Source organism: Spinacia oleracea, chromosome 3 (genome assembly GCF_020520425.1).
Source record: "Spinacia oleracea cultivar Varoflay chromosome 3, BTI_SOV_V1, whole genome shotgun sequence".
Taxonomy (NCBI): Eukaryota; Viridiplantae; Streptophyta; class Magnoliopsida; order Caryophyllales; family Amaranthaceae; genus Spinacia; species Spinacia oleracea.
The window spans coordinates 68,003,039-68,021,643 of NC_079489.1; the positions used below are offsets into that span (position 1 = coordinate 68,003,039).

At 34.6% G+C, this 18,605-nt stretch overlaps 1 protein-coding gene across 3 annotated transcripts; it reads left to right on the forward strand.

The window, feature by feature from the left end:
• Nucleotides 1–362: 362 nt before the first annotated feature.
• Nucleotides 363–17,499, forward strand: LOC110795319 (protein ACCUMULATION AND REPLICATION OF CHLOROPLASTS 3, chloroplastic). 3 transcript variants are annotated; one of them, XM_022000321.2, is made up of 16 exons: nucleotides 363–896; nucleotides 1,256–1,314; nucleotides 2,499–2,563; nucleotides 3,278–3,412; nucleotides 10,200–10,248; nucleotides 10,907–11,019; nucleotides 11,092–11,163; nucleotides 11,389–11,499; nucleotides 12,150–12,331; nucleotides 13,161–13,361; nucleotides 13,482–13,573; nucleotides 13,666–14,063; nucleotides 15,688–15,792; nucleotides 15,892–16,029; nucleotides 16,385–16,551; nucleotides 17,200–17,499. In XM_022000321.2, the coding sequence occupies exons 1-16, from the start codon at nucleotides 547–549 to the stop codon at nucleotides 17,255–17,257; spliced, it is 2,295 nt and encodes a 764-aa protein (XP_021856013.2). In that variant the 5' UTR covers nucleotides 363–546; the 3' UTR covers nucleotides 17,258–17,499. The 3 variants fall into 3 exon arrangements, 2 of the variants coding, with proteins under 2 accessions (XP_021856013.2, XP_021856012.2); XM_022000320.2 differs by having other exon boundaries at nucleotides 405–896; nucleotides 13,663–14,063; XR_008930587.1 differs by lacking the exon at nucleotides 17,200–17,499 and having other exon boundaries at nucleotides 403–896; nucleotides 13,663–14,063; nucleotides 15,688–15,787; nucleotides 16,385–16,523.
• The last annotated feature ends 1,106 nt before the right edge of the window (nucleotides 17,500–18,605 follow it).

The window sequence follows — 18,605 nt, forward strand, 5'->3', positions numbered from 1 at the left end:
AATATTATTATTTATAACGAATTATTTATTATTTATTAATAATTAATATAATTTATTATTATTTTTATTAATTAGTTACGGACTATTAGTTATTAATTATTTAGTTATTAGTTATTAACTATGGTTTATTATTATTAATAATATTTATCATTTATTGTAATTATTTAGTAATCAATTACCTATTGTTATTATTATTTATTATATAGTTATTTAGTTATTAATTAATAATTATTCTTTAGTTATTAGTTAACATTTTTTATTATTATTTATTAATTTTTTATTATTATTTATTATTTATTATTTATTTCAGTAATATATTATGTTAAGTTCAGTTCAGTTCAATTCAGTTCAATTCAGTTCAGTTCAGTTTAGTTTAACCGTAAAAAACGGGGCCTTCCCCTCTTTTCTTCATGTTCCCCCCCAAACGGCCATGCTTTCTTCTCCCCTCTATTCAGGTGCTGCAAATCAATCCACATTATCAAACTTCCCAACCACAATTCCTCAAACACTTTCATAAACCCTATTTTCCCACCCAGATTCTGATTCATGACCATGGAAATGGCGTATTTCTCGATTCTCTCTCCTCCAATCTACAGAGAAGCTTCTCTATACTCCCTAAAACCATCAAATCACCAATTCAATTGCTCCTCCTCCACCTTCCATCATCATATTAGGTTTTTGAAATCATCAGCAAAATTCAAAAGAGAATCCTTCCATATAAGTTACTATAGCTCACCGTCGTTGCAAAATCGCTGTAATTCCGACGCTATCGATAGCACCTCCGATATATGGACTGATTCTCAGTTTGTTGAAGTTATTGGTATTGGCAGTAGAGTTGATTCCATTCTCGATTTTTGCCTTAGCTCCTCTTCAACTTCAAGTTCTTTGAGATTTTGGTACTTCACTTTCTATCTCCATCTGCTCTACTTATTGGTCAAAACTGCCTGTTTCGTTAGGAATTGCAAATTAACAGTAATTTGTTACACATTGTTTGACCTTTGTGTTAAATTATGGACGTAGTTATATTAATTTTAGTGACATGTTAGATTATTTTGGTTTTTGATACTGTTCTCATTCGCTGCTAGTTGCTACTACAAGGGGAAGGGGAATAGGAATGGGGAAAGACCAATTTTCCGTAGTGTATGAGTATCTGAGGCGCGCATGTGGTTCTTTTGTTATCTATTACTCGTATCTTCATCTATCAAATTGGTCATGTAGTGCTGAAAGCTCAAAACCTTGATGGATGTTCTTGCAGGAATGTCATTAGGAGTGAATCATCCAGAGGACAATTACGTCAAAGGATTCTTGAAAAAGGTTTAGTTTTTGTTAAATAGCCTAATAGCTTCTATAATCTATCATAACTTTTATATTGTGGTGTGGCTTATTATATTTTTTCTTTGTTGAGGTATGATTGATGGTTGAAGGTTATTTTGCTTGAAATTCGATTGGATGTGATACATTTTGTACTATCTTAAACTCCTATATTGTGTAATGCTGGTTCAATGAAATATTTGTTTGGGAATTGATTTGTTGCAAAACACTTAGCTTTGTTTTTTGTTAAATGGTTTTGTGAAAAATCTGTTGTATGCCTCAGGTGCGTTGCTTCCTAATCGCTTTGCCTAGACCACAAAAAGCACATGGCCACAAAAGTCTGTTGTGTGCCTCAGGATTTTTTTTTAAACACTGGTCTTTGGGTGATGGTGAAGTGAGAAAGCCTTTCACATTTTTCACAGTTTCAGAAGTAACCGTCAACCGTCACAATAAGGTTATACCGAGAGAGATTTCTCACTTGAGGGTTACTGTAGAAAAGATCAGAATGTCTGGTCATTTTGAGAGTCTCCTCTTGGATTTGTGCTTTTGGAGATAATTTCTTTCATTATTTTTTATGATACACGATGCCCATAAGAACAACCACATTTCAGATTTCAAGAAGTCTGACTGCAAATTATCAATTATGTAAATGGTTGTGTGGTTAAGAAAAATAAGGTGCATTAGCTGCTCTTACTAAATGGTTTGAAGAAATACCTAGTACTGGATTGTAGTTAGATGTAGAAACGTAAACTTAGGAACGTTAGTATACAATCAAAAGAATAAAAAGAACCTCATTTTTGTTTGGTTTACTGGTAATATATTCCTCTGTTCCTGCATAAATGTTGGTTGCGTCTTACATAATATTTTGATATTTTTGAGCTAAAATTCAACATTAATCAATATGCAATTTCTCTACTATTTTGCCTCCAATTTCTTCATTAATTGCAATTTGCAAACATGCGGTGGTCGCATCAAATATTTATAATTAGTTCTAATGTGTTGTTTTTGTTTTAATTAATATATCGAGCACTTGGATGTATTTGTGATGATGTTTTGAATGGTTTATACACCATTTTCCTGTATTGGTTTCTTTTGGAGGAAGGATACCTTGTTTGTATGTAACAATATTTATATTACTTCTTTCTAATTGAATTTTCTCTGATTTCCTATCAATTTTTTTTTAACAGATGACTGTCAAAATATTGCGGAGGCACCACTGAACCAGCAATTAAATTCAAAGGCTGTTGTTCTTGTTTGTACATTCTTGTCCCTTTCTTGTTCTGTGTCTTCATTTAGTTTTTCTGAGTTCTGATTGCCATGTCATATAAAATGTTACAAAAGTGTTTTAGCTGAGGTTTCCGGAGATTTGGTTTATTTTACTTGAGTGCTCCTAGGTTTCATTTTCCTAGTAGTATGTAATGTAACTTAGAACTGTTTGTTCAGGAATCAGATATCCATCTGGTTTGAATTTCCTCTTGCTCAATTTAGAAGGTTTTATAAAATAGGAGACCCAGAACAGTATAAGGTTATTGAAAAAATGTCTTGGCACCATACGAGTCAAAAATTAGAAATGTAGAAGAACAAACATGATATGTAAAGGGGCCTGACAGGCTTTTCAGCGTATAAGGTTGTTAAGCTGTCACCCTCAAAATATTAAGGAGGAAGATGATTTTCAACTACAACTCTTGCCATTTTTCAACTAAACAATTCACCTGATGATAACAAATGAGAGCTTTCCCTAGAAGAGCTGCTTTAACTGAAGGATATGTTGCTTAGTGTGAAATGTTTTTGCATCTTGGTACAATCATTGAATAAAAGAAATCCCCCCCCCCCCCCCCCCCTCCCACTCCCACCCCTAGTTTTACTCTTTTCTCGTCTTTTTACAGGAAACTTTTGCTTACCTATTGTTTACGAGATGGCAATGCGGATTCTGATTTTTTTCCTATCAATTGTTTATCTTGTACAGGTGGCAAGTGCAGGCTATGGTGATGATTATGTCACGGCAACTGATATCCTTAGGACGATTAGATCCAGTGGTGGGCTGGTTGTTGCTGTAATAGTGAAGCCTTTTAGTTTTGAAGGACAGAGACGCCAAGACGAGGTATGTTGTTGGACTTGCCTTGATATAGAAGTTTCTTTAAACTTTTGCCAGCTAAAGAAATTAGATCTTACACTAAACTTTCTTGGTCCAATACCCTTCTGCCTAAATACTCCCTTCGTTTTTTCTTTATGTACTGAATTGCTGCAAACTCTTGTTTCGAGGAGAGGCAAGTGGGTGTAAGAAAAAGGTGGAAAAAGTAAGAAAGAGGTAGTAAAATAATGGGTAATACTCCCTCCGTCCCTTAATACTCGCACCGTTTTGACCGGTGCGGAGTTTAAGACACTTGAGTTGACTTATTTATTTAATGGGTGTTAGTTGATAGCGGGTATTTTTTTAATATAGTTAGTGGGAAATGTGTAAGGGGTGGGGAGCGGGGAGTGGGGGGTGTGAATTTTTAAATTAGTTTTTGTAGGGAGTAGGGGTGTAGGTGAGTTAGTAGAGAAGTGTGAGAAATAATATAATATTGGTAAAAAATTCCATTTATAGAAGCGGTGCAAGTATCAAGGGACGACTCGAAAAGAAAGCGGTGAGAGTATCAAGGGACGGAGAGAATAGTGAATCAGTGGGTATAGGAGAGAAATGATGGAAATGTGTACTTATTGTGGGTAGAGCTGTCAAAACAGGTAATCGGGTCGGGTCCGGGTTGGGTCATCTCGGGTCTCGGGTCATGATCAGGTTGGGTCGTGTCAGATCACTTTATCACTCGGGTGCAGATCAGGTTCGGTCTGGTCATGTTGGGTTTTTTCCCATTTTGGGTACAAGTCGGGTTCAGGTCGAGTCATGTTCGGGTCGGGTTCAATTTTGGGTTTGGGTCTTATATAGCCGGGTTTGAATTGGGTTTGTAGCAGTTAATTTCGGGATTAGGGTCAAGTTCGGATCGAATATTTTTTGGGTTGGTTAAAATTCAGGCCGGATTCACTCTCGGACACGGGTTAAGATCGAGTCAATATCTGGTTTAGTCATCTTAAAATATTCAAGCGTAAAACATTTACTCCACAGGTCAAGTCGTAACAAGTCATAACAGGTTATGTGGTAAAAATCGGGTTAAGGTCATTGTCGGGTATCGAATCGGGTTCGGATCATTATTTAGTCGGGTTAGTTCGGTTATCGGTTATCTTTCGGTCCGGTTTGGCTTCGGGTCATACAACGTCGGGTTAAAATCGGTTATCGGTTTTTTTGGGTTGGGTACAGGTCGGATTTCGGGTTACCTGTTTTACCAAAAATTTCCGGTCATGGTCGGTTACGGGTTCGATCGGTTCAGGTCGGGTTTCCGGGTCGTGTCAGTTTTTGATAGCTCTATTTGTGGGGAAAAGGGGCAAGAATCGCAAGATGGTAAAATATGTATATCAAAAATAGAATATAGTAGAAGTGGGTAGAACAAAAAAACACCCCTTTTTGGGAAGTGGGAACAAAGAAAAACCACACAGTGGAAGGACATCTATATATTATACTAAAAGAGAGGAAATCAATGTGGTGATGACAAATGTCACTCATTGATTGGCCTCTCTTTTAGATATAAAAAAATTAAAAAATAAAATAATTGATTGTAAATTATTTTGTTACCTTTTTACCCAATAAAGATTTGATTCTATTTTCCTAAAAAAAAAAGATATCATTCGATACATGAGGAATACTATATAAAATCTGTTTTTATATTTTGGTAACAAATATAACAATATATGCTTATATTTTTATTAAAAAATTTATCCATTTTACGGATTACGTAGTAGGATATTTACAAAAAATAATTAATGTAATCTACCGATTTGTACTTACATAATTAGAATACAAATAAATTAGAAAAACAACGAAGTATGAATATAGTATAAAAAAGGTTACTATAATACTATATAATATTTTAACAACTAAATTTGATAATTATAAGTAATATTTTATTACTTTAAAAAAGAAAGTACGGAGTATTGTAACTTCCTTAAACACGAGAAAAACTTGCGTAACCTTATCTATCTACTACTCTACTATGTAACTCCTCAATTTTTAAAATTTTGCAACTCTTTTGTTTTTACACTAACTACTAAATTCACACATCTCTGTAATTTTAATGTTATTTGGTTAATTTTTAATATAGATGATGAATATAGTCATGTAATCCGTATCATTTTGTTGGATTTGTCTAAATATTTACATAATACTTACATAATACAAATTTAATACCCATATCATAATAAAAATTTAATAAAATGACTAACTGTATGTATATATTGTCAATTTTTATTTAAAATATGTGTCTTATATTGACCGTGGATATGTATAACGAATATTTATCTTTGCTTTAATATTCAAAGTAGTATTTATCAAGATTTTGTAAAAGATGCTTATTGAAAAAAGAATTGTTCTATATAAAAATGTCTCTCTCTCTAACTCTCTATCTTATACTTTATTCTATATAAAAAATATTCACTATATCCCATCATACCTATTTTCCTATTAGATTATATAATATAATCTTACAATAACTTATCGCATAAAACTCCGTGAATATACTATTACAACAATTAAATCCGGACGGAGAGAGTACATATTATAATGTTTTGTTTATTTAATCAATTATTCTAATAAGATACTGCAATTGAAGAAGACTCAGTAGTAGAATTTTAAAAATCAAAACTCTCTTACCAAAAAAAATTGAGTCATGGCGTGGGTTTGAGGCAAGTGTGGATACACGTGTAGGTGATAGATTGGGGATGAGTTTTACTTTTAACCCGTTAGAAGGAGATTGGGAGGGGTAAGTGTTTTTCCCATCGTGGGTGACGGGAATAGAGATAAGAATTTTGGACGAGTACGAGTGTGGAGACTCCGACCAGCTTCAAAGTCATGACTAGCTGAATAAATAAAATAGTGGAGTAGTTGTTAAGTGCTCGGATAATGATATAAATATGACTATCAAAGTAAAGATGGATGAGAATAACACTATGATTGACACATGTGACCATCAAAGTAAAGGATGGATGAGAATAACACTATGATTGACACATGTGATGAATAAAGATGAAAATAACTTTGTTTATGTACCTTTATTTGACTTTATTTTTATGATAAACAAGATACCGAATGGGGAAATAGAAAAAAAATTCATCATTATTTTTAATTAAGAGAATATCTATAAGGTTGTGTCCAAAGTATAGTGTAACCAGATAACCAAATTGAGATTTGAGTTTTAAAATTCAAAACTCTCTTACCAAAACATAATGTTGAGTTCAGCCGTTTAGGGCTAGGTTTGACACATGTGATGAGTGGGGATGAAAATAATTTGTTCTATGTACCTTTATTTGTTTTTATTTTTTAATAAGTAAGACCAAATGGGCAATAAAAATTTATCCATCATTAGTTTTAATTAGGAGAATGTCCATAAGCTATATGTGTCCAAATTATAATGTAATCAGACAAAAATATTGTCAAATACTCTAGAATAGAGTTTTAAAATAAACTCTCCTACCAAAAAATAATGTCGGGTTCAGTCGTCTAGGGGTAGGTTTGACACGTGTGATGAATATGGAGGAAAATAATTTTGTCTATGTACCCTTATTTGGTTCTTTTTTTAAATAAATAAGACACCGAATAGTGAATAAAAAATTTATCCATCATTAATTTTAATTAATTAGGAAAATATCTATAAGTTATATGTGTCTAAAGTATAATGTAACCAGACAACCAAATTGTCTAATACTCTTAGAGTTTTAAAATTCAAAGCTCTCTTATCAAAAAATAATGTCGGGTCAAGCCGTCCAGGGCTTGGTTTGAGGCGGGTGTAGATACACGGACGGGGATGAAGCGGGGTTAATTTTATTTTTTGCGTACGAGGCGGGAATTAGGACTGGGATGAGTATGACACCTATCGTGGTGACGAGCATGTGAATGAGAATTTCAGGTTGTGTTGAGGGACCAGCATCACCCCGCTTCGAAGATATCTCTATGAATAAAATATATGGTGGGGTAGGTGTTAAATGATCGGGTAATGATTTAGATGATTTATGAATTAAGTGGGTATGACTATCGAAGTAAAGAATGGATGCGAATAAATTTATGTTTGACATGGTTTGTTATGAAAGAGGAAGAACGTAAATCTATCTACGTGCTCTTATTTTATTATTTTGAATTTGTTAAATAAATAAGACATGGAATGAGCAGTAACATACCGAGCAATCATTAGTTTAAGAAGAAAATTATCTATAAGCTCTATTTCGATGATAATTGTCTATAGTTATAGTTTAGATATGCAAATTTAATATTCATATCATAAATCGTGCATCGAATGGGGCGAGTTTGAATCGATTGGATTTGAGAACACTCACCTCCTAATTATGTATGTCACTTTTTTATATTTTCATCAATATTATAGCTAAAACAATCAATTTTAATACTTCGTAATAAACTTATGTCAATATATTTAAAAGTTAGTTGAATGGAAAAGTGGATTATTTATCGAATATGGGGATGTCAGTGGGTTTTTTGGGAGATCCCCCCGTGCATCCTTCCCAAGTGGGGCGGGGTTGAAGAAAGTTTGGTGGGTGACGGGGTTAAAAAATGAATTCGTCACAGGTGACGACGGGGAGATGGTGGATTTTAGATTGGACCTGTCTGCGTCGTTAATCTTCATCTAATTGATTATATATATATTTTAAAAAAACTCTTTTAAAAAAAAGAGTTGAACCTAAGGATGAGTTTGAGGCGGGTGTGCGTATACCGGGGGGGGGGGGGGTGATGATTGGGGATGAAATTTATTTTGTACCTCCCGAGACGTGGATTGGGAGTGGTGGCTATCGTTCCTATTGTTGATGGAGAAGATGGGGAAGAGAATTGTTGGTGGATACGTGTCTGCAGAGCCAATCCCGCCTCAAGTCATCTCTAAATGAATAAAGTAAGTGGTGTATGTAAGTGCTAAGTGATCAGGTAATGAGGTTGATGGGGTGACCGTGCGAGTATTAAGTAGGTATTACTATCCAATTAGTAAAGGGTAAACGAAATAATTTTATGCTTGACACAAGTAGGAATAATTTATTTTTTTATATATCTACCCTTATTTGTTTTAATAAATAAGAAATTGAATGAGCAACAACAAATTTATCCATCCTTAGTTTTAATTTGGTTAGTTTTAATTTGGAAAATATCCATAAGTACTATTTTGATGATATTGTCTACCAGATTTCATACAAATTTATATTTAGATGATTATATCGTGCATCGCACGGGTATTATACTAGTTTATTCCTAAAGCAGAAAAAGAAATGAAGAAAATCACGAAAACATCAAAAAATATACTCCCTCCGTCCCAGATTGTTACACTTTCCTTTTTCGTCCGTCCCAGATTAGTTGTTACACTTCTAAATTAGGAATGACTCTACAATTATTATATTGTCTCTCTCTTCCCACTAACTTTTTTTTGTCCTCACACCCTCTCTCATTCAATTAAAAAAATACCTTACTAACTCCTATCACATCTACTTTTTCAATAAAATAACAATTGATAACCAAACAACCACTTGTCACCTAAAACTTTGTGCAAAGGTAAGTGTAACAACTATTCTGGGACGGAGGGAGTAGTAATGACTAATGTCGGATCTGCATTTGCTATATAGATGAAGTTGAAGAAAAAGCGACTTATCTTTTTTCCATAGGATTTTTTTAATTTTTTTTTTGAAATGTACTTATTTTACTTATTTATTTATTTATTTTAAACTTCACTTATTTTTATTATCCCTTATAATTTTTTCTTTAATATATATATATATATATATATATATATATATATATATATATATATATATATATATATATATATATATATATATATATATATTTTCCTCTTATCTTACTTTCATTAATTCCACTTTCTCCCTCTTCCTTGTTTATTCTTTTAACTTCCTGCTCCTTTCTGGTTTGATTGGTGACAATGACGATCTCCTACGATAGTTCATGTTATCCGACCCCAAAACATTTTGGGACTAAGGCTTTATTGTTGTTGTTGTTATTAAGAAAAAGAGAGAAGCACAGTGAGAGGACAAGTTGTCCTAAAAAAACATAAGAAAATAGTTACAAATTAGCCGTTGTAGCATTGTAGCCCCCCAATTGAGTAAGTTTTTAATATAGCAGCTGTCTTAGTCAACAAGGATGCCTACAGAGTTACTTTATCCCATAATAAATCACGTGAAACAAATGCTTATTTACAAGGATCCTGTAGTAAAAGTGATTTATCATTTTATCAAAATTGATAGAAGAGTTAAATGGGAACAATTGTCATAAAATTAAATTTCTAGAAATGTTACATAGCTCCACGATGAAATCATAAGAATTTTCTTGGGATTATCAGAGATTTTTTTCAACTTCTAACAGCTTTATTACTCCGGGAAACCGTAAGACTTAGTTGTACATTCTCATTTTATATTTTTGTTAAATTTTTTCCCTTTTTTATATGGAGAGCTGTTAGCTTATATAGTTTTTTATTTCATTGGAAATCACTAGGCAGCTTAGATAAAATGGCAACTACAGTAATAAAAGAGAAGTGGTGAGATTTAGCGCTCTTATTTTTAATTCTTCAATAGATAGCGAATTGCTTTACAGTCAATTTTGTTGGTATCTCACTAATTGTAAGATTCATCCTCACTAGCTTTCAGCTTTTATTAAACAAGACTTAATGTTAGTATTGATCCTTCAATGCAACCCATGTAGAAGCTGGCAACATTTTTTAAAAATAATTAATGGTACTGTTGTCTGAATTCCTGTATGTTTTTCATGTGACACCAACTTTACAATTTTGTATAACTGACAGGTCACAACTTTGGTAAACAGACTTCGAGATTGCGTGAACTTTTGTATAGGTGGGTTGCATGCCTATTGATCTTTCATGATTTAAATCTGTCTTCTTTTCTTTATTTTCTATGTTCTGTCGCTGTTACTGAAACTGGTGAGATTTGTTGAGTTCGTTTTGATTTGTATACACTTGTTCAGGATCCATTTCCAATTAAGATCGGAGTGAGTCCTATACAACTAGGATAGAAGATCAAATGGTGTCCTCTTCCTCATATTTATGCTCTAGATGCTTAGGGGGGAAGTTTACTATCTTCTGATTGTACTATCTGAATATGCATGACCAGTCTACTCGTTTAAATTATGATGTGTTTGTTACTGCATTTTATTGTCTTGGCTCTGGTAACCCAGAATCGCTACTTAATAATGTCATGTGTATTCTTGTAAATTGTAGAACACCTCTTTCTTTTCCCTACCTAACAGAGAAAAAAAATGTGTGGTTGCATCTTCTAACGGGGGGTGGGTGGGGTGGGGAAGGGGGGTTTTGCTTGTTCTGAATGATGGTTGCATCTTCCAAAAAATGTGTGGTTGCATCTTCCAACACAAGTAATTTATTTTACTTGCAAATACAGGCTACATATAAGCAACCAGAATATTATTTGTAATTTTTGAGTAGATAAGCACTATCTGTAATTTTCAGCTGAAGAGATTCTTTTTGTTTTTACCCAGATATTGACATTGATGCCTTGCTGAAGATGGATATGGTCACTCTAGATGAGGCTCTGAAGACAGCGTATCAGGCTGTTTTGTCAGCCACTAGTGCTGTTTCTATTCTTGTGTCTGTAAGAACTTCTTATTGAGTTTCAGTTTCTGTTGGTCTTAATGACAATCTGAGGTTAATCTAATATTTGCAGGATACATACAAAAAACACATTCATTCTCTACATGATAGCGTGACACAAATTACCATTGGTGAAGTTGTAAAAGTGAGTTCTCTTTAGCAATGTGTTTGCCTGAATAAACTCAGTATCGCTGTTTTGTATAATTTTTTGATGTTACATTCACTTCTTGCTTGTGCTCATAATAATTCTTGTCGAAGTATACGCTTCTATTACTTCCTCCCCTTTTCCCAGTCCATCTAAATGTTGTGGGTTAGAAGTTTAGAACTGTTAGTTTCTCTTCTCCATGAACCTAATACACACGAGCTGTAGGTTTTGGAGAGCTATAAGGAAGGAAGAGTAGGATATGGTGTTGGCAATAGCGCTAAGGCTTCAATTGTACAGGCTGTTTATGACTGTCCTTTTCTCTCCATCGAACTAAAGGTAAGACCATAATTTTGCCCAAAACTTGTAACATTATTTATGTTTGTACTGCAACTTGTTTCTTGGATGAACTTTCTAGCTTTTATTCCTTTTCATAATTTTCATCCTCCATACTCTCTCTATCCCATTTTAAGAGTCTAATGAATACTTTTATGGGTCTCAAACCAAGAGTTTCCTTTTTCTAGAAAGTCATTTGACTAGTGCACTTCTGCACCTTTACCTTTATATGCATGTGGCGTTTATGGGAGACTCCTAATTTAGGATTTAGTGTGTGATATTCTACACGTCATCGCTTCTGTTTCCCAGCGAAGTTTACAACTTCTTAACTCTTTTTAAATTCTATTGAACATTAAGATCAATAGAGACGGTTTCCAATTGACCCTTGTTCTGATGCGCAATGATTGTCCACAACTTCACATTGAATAAGAAGTACAGCCAGTTAAGTGAGCTATTTAAAGGGGTTCATTTTTAACCTAAAAGTCAATGAGGAATGAATCTATGACTTCATTTGAAAACAACACCCTAAGTTTTAACTGAGTTTCAGATGAAGTTTGGCTGTTGCTTCCTGTAAATGAGATTGTATTCCTTGCTTATACTGCTACATCATTTCTATGGTGTTGTCATACTTTCCCCATTTCCCATGAATGCAGGACCTTGATGGTGTTGTTATATGCATACTTTCAAGCTCCTCAGCCATTGCAGATAATGATGCCTGTACTCTTTTTGGTACTTTTCGCGAAGCAACAGACTGCACTAAAGAAGTGATAATTTCTACTGTTCAAAATCCTGATATGAAGCCGAACATGATATCAACGACAATTATAACTGTGTGGTAAGTTGACATGCATGCTTTTCAATACAAGTTTTACCTAACTGTCTTGTTTCTCAGAGTGGTTATGTGTTTCCTTTTCACTTATTTTGTACTTTCTCAGTGAATGTAAAAGGAGCATGATTAGTCAGTTTTTACGTTTCACAGTTCACTGATCAGCTATGCACGATATTTATTATTTCCAATTTGTTAAACGTAAAAGTTCATAGCAATTGTTGAAATTTTATAAGCTTTTGTAGCTATGACTCTATGAGTACATCCACACATTTATTTATTGAAACAAATGCGTTTTTTTTTTCGAATGAGAAACAAATGCGTTTTGAACGTCTGTCAAATTTTTTTTTTTTGGTAGGACAAATGCCCTTTTGCTTGTTTTATCTACTGCTGTGCTTGACTTCTTACCAATTGAGGTTTCTGTGTACTTGAAAATATAGCTCATTAGTTAATAGTTAATGTAGAACAGTTTGGAATATTATCTCCAGAGAGGCACTGAGGTCAGACATATTATCAGGCTATCAGCTTTGCCTATCTTCAAGTTGCAAATAAATAAAATGTGGTTCTTACCACTTATTTATCTCTTCCAAGTTGTGTATGCTCCTCGCCTATTATTCGTGGGGCGGGGAGTGGAAACTAAGGATGTGCTCTTGCTAAATCTTGAATTGCATCTGTATTCTCTGCCCCTCTCTTGATCGAACTTAATGAGCAATGTGTACATGCAATATTTTTGAGCCAAACCTCATTTGTGTGTTTTTCATGATGGCACCGTTTACCTTGTCAAAACAGTTCTGTGGCTTCTGCTTATCTAAATACAATGTTTTTGATGCATTGTTAGTGATTCTGAAAGGAAGTCTCTCCAAAATAGCAGTATTCTTTCTCGGCTGGCAGATAGCATCCCATTTGTTTTCAGTTTTTTGCGGAGGCATGATAAGGAATCAGGAAAACCTGAGAATGTTGACGCAAGAGAAAATTCATTTCCTCCCATGCTGGCGAACTTCATGAATGAGATGTTTCTAGATGAAAATTGCAGTGAAATGTATGTCCTTGTTATCCTGTCACCATGGTCCTGTGGAATCACTCAGTTGCCTAAAAACTCTGGATGACAAAACTTTCATTCAAATTTAATTTATGCTACTTGCTCTTATTGCCACTCTAGGGAGTTTGAAGATGATGAAAGTGAAACAGACACGGTTGAGTATGTAGACTCTGTTGGCCATTCATCCAAATATATAGAACAAATTGATCAAGGTGAGTATCTAAATTTTTGCACTTCTGTGCTGGGCCTTCTATACACTAAACTATAAACATGACATTGCACTCATACAAACTTTCTTTAGCAGCCCAAACTTTTGGAAGAAAGCTATTTATCAATCGGAACCTTAGGCCAGATTTCAGAATTTCTCAGGAGGGGCATGAGGAAGAGTTGAATGTCTCTGTAGCTGACCTTCTGGACGAGAATCCAAGAATATATCAACTTCCAGTTGGTGTGAGATTTTCCGATGACTTAAACGACAGTACTGATAAATCAAATATTAGGTCGCCTGAAGAAATAAATGACGTAGATATTCAAATGCAAGCATCCCCTGTCCCAAGTGTTCCACCTCTGAATGGTATTGCAGATGTGGGGTTTGATGCAGTAACTGACTTTTGGAATAGTGCATCAGTTTTTTTGAAGAGAAAAAAGCCTAATAATTCTAAGAAGCAGGGAGTTCTTTCTACTCGTGCTGCGTCAATGCTGGTAATCCGACTCCACTATTTGATTTCTGATTCATACTTATCTGTTCATAGGGGTTTTATGATTTATGAGTTCTATATGCATGCGTGATGTGTCCACGTAAATGCACATCCTCTTTCTGCTTTGTTTTATTAGTAACTCATACAATGAGGGTGGAAAGCGGTTTGGTCACTCATGAATTAGCCTCTACTACAGAGACCACACACTTACAGTGGCAAAATTGATCTTAAATCTGGAATGAATTGCCGGGTAAAGATTACTCTGTTAAGTGAAGGAGAACATTGTTTGCTGTAAAATAAGCCGCCTAAAGTGACATGGATTATTTCAGAGAAAGGGATTATTGCAAACTATGTAAAGCCTAGAATATATTTATACCCCAAGCTTGCACTATGCAAAGTCAGCATTTTTTGGATCCTCTAGAGTTGTGGTTGTGACTTTGTCAGGGGCCTCAGGGCTGTTAAATTGTGAAGGGAGGGAGAAAAGAATGTGAGCCGTTGATTTGAAATGGATGGTTGATGTTATAACTCTACACTATAGGATTCATAAGAAACTCTTGAGGACGTTTAGTCGAAAAGTCATCATGCTGTTTTAACTGGAATATTTTAAAGTATTACCGTAACATTCATTTGCATTTTTTGATAGGAGTACCAATTGGCATGATGTATGTCTCTTGAAAAATTATTGCTGGGTGTTTCAATAATGTGTATCAAGTTCTTTATGTTAATGTTAATATTTTTTAAGAAAGGTCACAAATCTAGGTGATTACTTAGTCAAAGTAAAGAAAGAATGGTAAGGAGGTGATGACCCCTTATGTTGAATTCAATAGGTACCTAGTTAAATTTGAGGTTCATTTTTCAAGTATTTTCAAGATTTGATAATGATGATGAGATAATATTACTTTGGATACACTCATACACCATGTGTGTGATTGTATGTATTTCTATGCTCCATATAAGATATATTTTTGATATCTTAAGAGTTGATTGATTCCTTGAAATGACATGATCAATAAATGGTCATAACCTATGTTACTTCGACACCTTGGTTGGCCGGGGGTGTCAGTTGTCGACACCGACATGGCACTCTAAAGGTGTATGAGGAAGTGTCGACACCCGTGTCAAAAAAGGATTCGAAATCAAGTGTCATGATCGGAGGAGAAGAGAAAAGAGAATAAAAGTTCAATTTTTGGTATCAAAGAAGATAAGCATCATCGAAGGATAAATTAGTCTTACCATATGTTATCAGGATCAAAATGCTCTAAAAACTAAAAAGTTCGGTTAACTTAGTGCCAGAATTTTTCCGACACTTTATATGATATCCGTGTCTAAAGAATTAGTCAAGACACTCCTTTGGCCGCCTTTGACCGTGTCGCCGTGTCTGCAAATTTTGGATCGGGGTGTCGAATCCTCCGACACCGGTGTCGGATATGACACTTAAATCTGTGTCTAAGTAACATAGGTCATAACCTTTCACAACATGAATGTTTTACATTCGGGTTAGCCCCGGGGCAACGAAATGGCCACTCTCCATACGGTTCAACTCATAAATATCAACATATGATGATTAGCCTCGCTCTAACTTATACTGTGTAATGAAAGCCTTGCTCTACTTATATGTCGTGCAACAGGAATCAGAACGGGAAACTAAAACTAAATGGAGTCCAGTGATGGAGATTCGGTATAGAGGAGGAGTCTACAAGGGTCGTTGCCAAGGTGGTCTTCCTGAAGGCAGGGTACTTAATTGCTGACTACACTCCAGACACCCAGCCATGGACTTTCTTTTTGAGCATACACTTCGTATAGTAAGACTGACATCAAAGTTGTTTTTGAAGGGTCGTCTTACCTTTCTGGATGGTACTGCATATGACGGAGTGTGGCGATATGGGAAAAGATCAGGAATAGGCAGCTTATTCTTCAAAAACGGAGATGTTTTCCATGGATCATGGAGGGATGATCTTTTGCATGGCAAGGTTCATTTCTATTTAGCATTTTTCGTTGCTTCCGATAAGGTGTTTAATGTCCATTTGGTATGCTTCTACATTTTGAGTTGCTACTTGCAGCTTTGTAGGCACTCGCGCTTTGTTTACACGATGCTATGAACTTATGTGTGATATCCTTTATGTTTTTCTCATTTTTACTGAAGTTGTAGGAAATTTTTTATATTTCTGAAGTAGTTTTGTAATTGAAACTTTTGCTAAAGAAATTTCTTGTATTCATTATGCAAGAGGAACTAATTTCCTTTTAACTCTGCGTGAAGACGCATCTCTTCTGATATCAAAAATCTGCAATGTCTACAACATATAAATAGGAACTTTTATGATGTAGGGCTGGCTTTACTTCCATACCGGAGAACGATGGTTTGCAAATTTTTGGAAGGGGAGAGCCAATGGTGAAGGCAGATTCTATTCCACGTCAGGAGAGGTCCTCTTTGGCTATTTTCAAGATGGTTGGCGACATGGTCAGTTTCTTTGTGTCAAAGTCGATGGCACAAGGTATGTGTTTCTAATTTAATTATTTGTAAACAAGCTATGTGATGTTCATTTAAATTTTGCTCAAAGATTTGTGGGATGCCTGGAGCATCTGAACACATAACTTCATTGCATAATTTGCGCCTAAAATCATCACTACAAGGCCTCTTGAGTTTTGAGATCTTTTCCTCGTAAACTTGTATGCCCAGGAACAAAATGGTAATGATCATTACGATCATTTTTGGGTATACCCGTACCTCATATTGTAATGAATTGCAATACTCAATTTCCCGCTTTGATTGTGCTGTGTACCCTTTTGAGCTAACATGAAGTTTCTCACAAGCTCTGAAGTATATTTTTGGATGCCTTTTTCCCTTCGTGTAACTGTCTTCTCCTCTGATATCTGTTGTACATCAGCTGGGACATTCCTCTTGTGTTTTTTCTTATGTGCGCTTGTGATTCTAGATAGATGTATGTTACCAGTATGGAGTTAGTTTAATGTTTTATTGAACAATCTTGTACAAGCTTTTGTCAAATTGTCCAGTCTTGATGAGCATCTAAATTTCATGTTTTGTCTTGGAAATTTTATTTAACAGTGTTTGCTCGTACATTTTACTTCTTTAACATGTATACTATGATGTACATACTTCTACTCAAGATAACATATTTCAGGTTTGTTGAGATATGGAATGATGGCGTCCTTATGAGCTCTGACGAGTTGGACACGTAGGGTATACTAGAAGCAGCAGTGAAGTTTTTACTCATGTTTCTCAGTCGTCTTGCCATCCATGGTTTCCTTTTAGTTGAATAATCATTGACAAATTGTGCCTTTTGTCCATAATGTATATACTCAACATAGTTGACAGTATCATGAAATGGGTTTTACAGCTATCCGTATATGTTTATCAAACATGCAAGTCACCATCCGTATATATGCAACATTTTTTTTTTGATGCAAGTTACCCCGTACTATGTTGTTATACAAGTACAGTTATTCCTCGAGTAAACAGGTCCGAAGGTTCCTAAACTTTGCCAAAAGGTGCAGTTTAGTCCCTCTAGTTTTAAAAGGAGCATTTAGGTCCCTGAAAATGGATGGAAAACGTTGCTTTTTGTTTTCCGTCACTGGCAGACGTTAAAATGCATTAAAATTAATGGGAAACTAAATAAAAGCCACAAAAGACAAAAAAACAGTTACATTTACCTTTTAACAATAATTAAATAAAGGGAAATCCATTTAAATTAGCTTTTTACAAAAAATAGCGTTGGAGCTCTCAAAAAAGCAGAGTATTTAACATTCCATGCACACAGCAACAATTAAACACTTCAAAAAAAAAAAAAACTTTCTTCTCCATCAGCTCTGTGTTCTTTCTCTGTTGCTCCACCAAAAAAGGTATTTTTCTGCCATTTTTTGTAAATCTTAAGTTAGCTTATTTTAATAATAATTAAAACCGTAATTTATTTGAAACAATTATTTGAATAAATAATTAAAACAGTAATTTATTTGCAGTATGATGAACAGGGTTATCTCTTTGTTCACCAATAGTGATAATTCACACCCTAAGAGGTGTTACTGTGGACTGACAGTGTCCATTCAAAGGGCATGGACAAAAGAAAATCCTGGAAGGAGGTTCATTGCTTGTCCAGATTATGATGTTGAACTAAACAGAAGGGGTTGCATATTTTTTAGATGGATTGATGAACAAGAACCCACAACTTGGCAAACAAATGTCATATTAGGGTTAATGCAAGATAAACAAAGCCTTGCTGCTGAAGTTGATAGTTTTAGGATAAAACTTAGTGAAGCTAACAATTATGCAAGGAAGAGGGAGTCAGATTATGTGATGAGCAAGATGAAAAGACCTATTAGTGTGAAATGTGAAGTGTGGGTTGTAATCCTAGTGGTTCTGTTTTTTTATTTGGTTTGTTTTAAGTTAAGTGGGTAGGTAAAATGTAATGATCTGCACTGATGTAATGAAAACTTTAATATCAATAAAATCTAACCTCATGGTCTGTTTTTCCAATCTTCTAGCCATTGCAAGATCCTGCAATGCTTGGCTTGATATTGTGTGTTGTCCTTG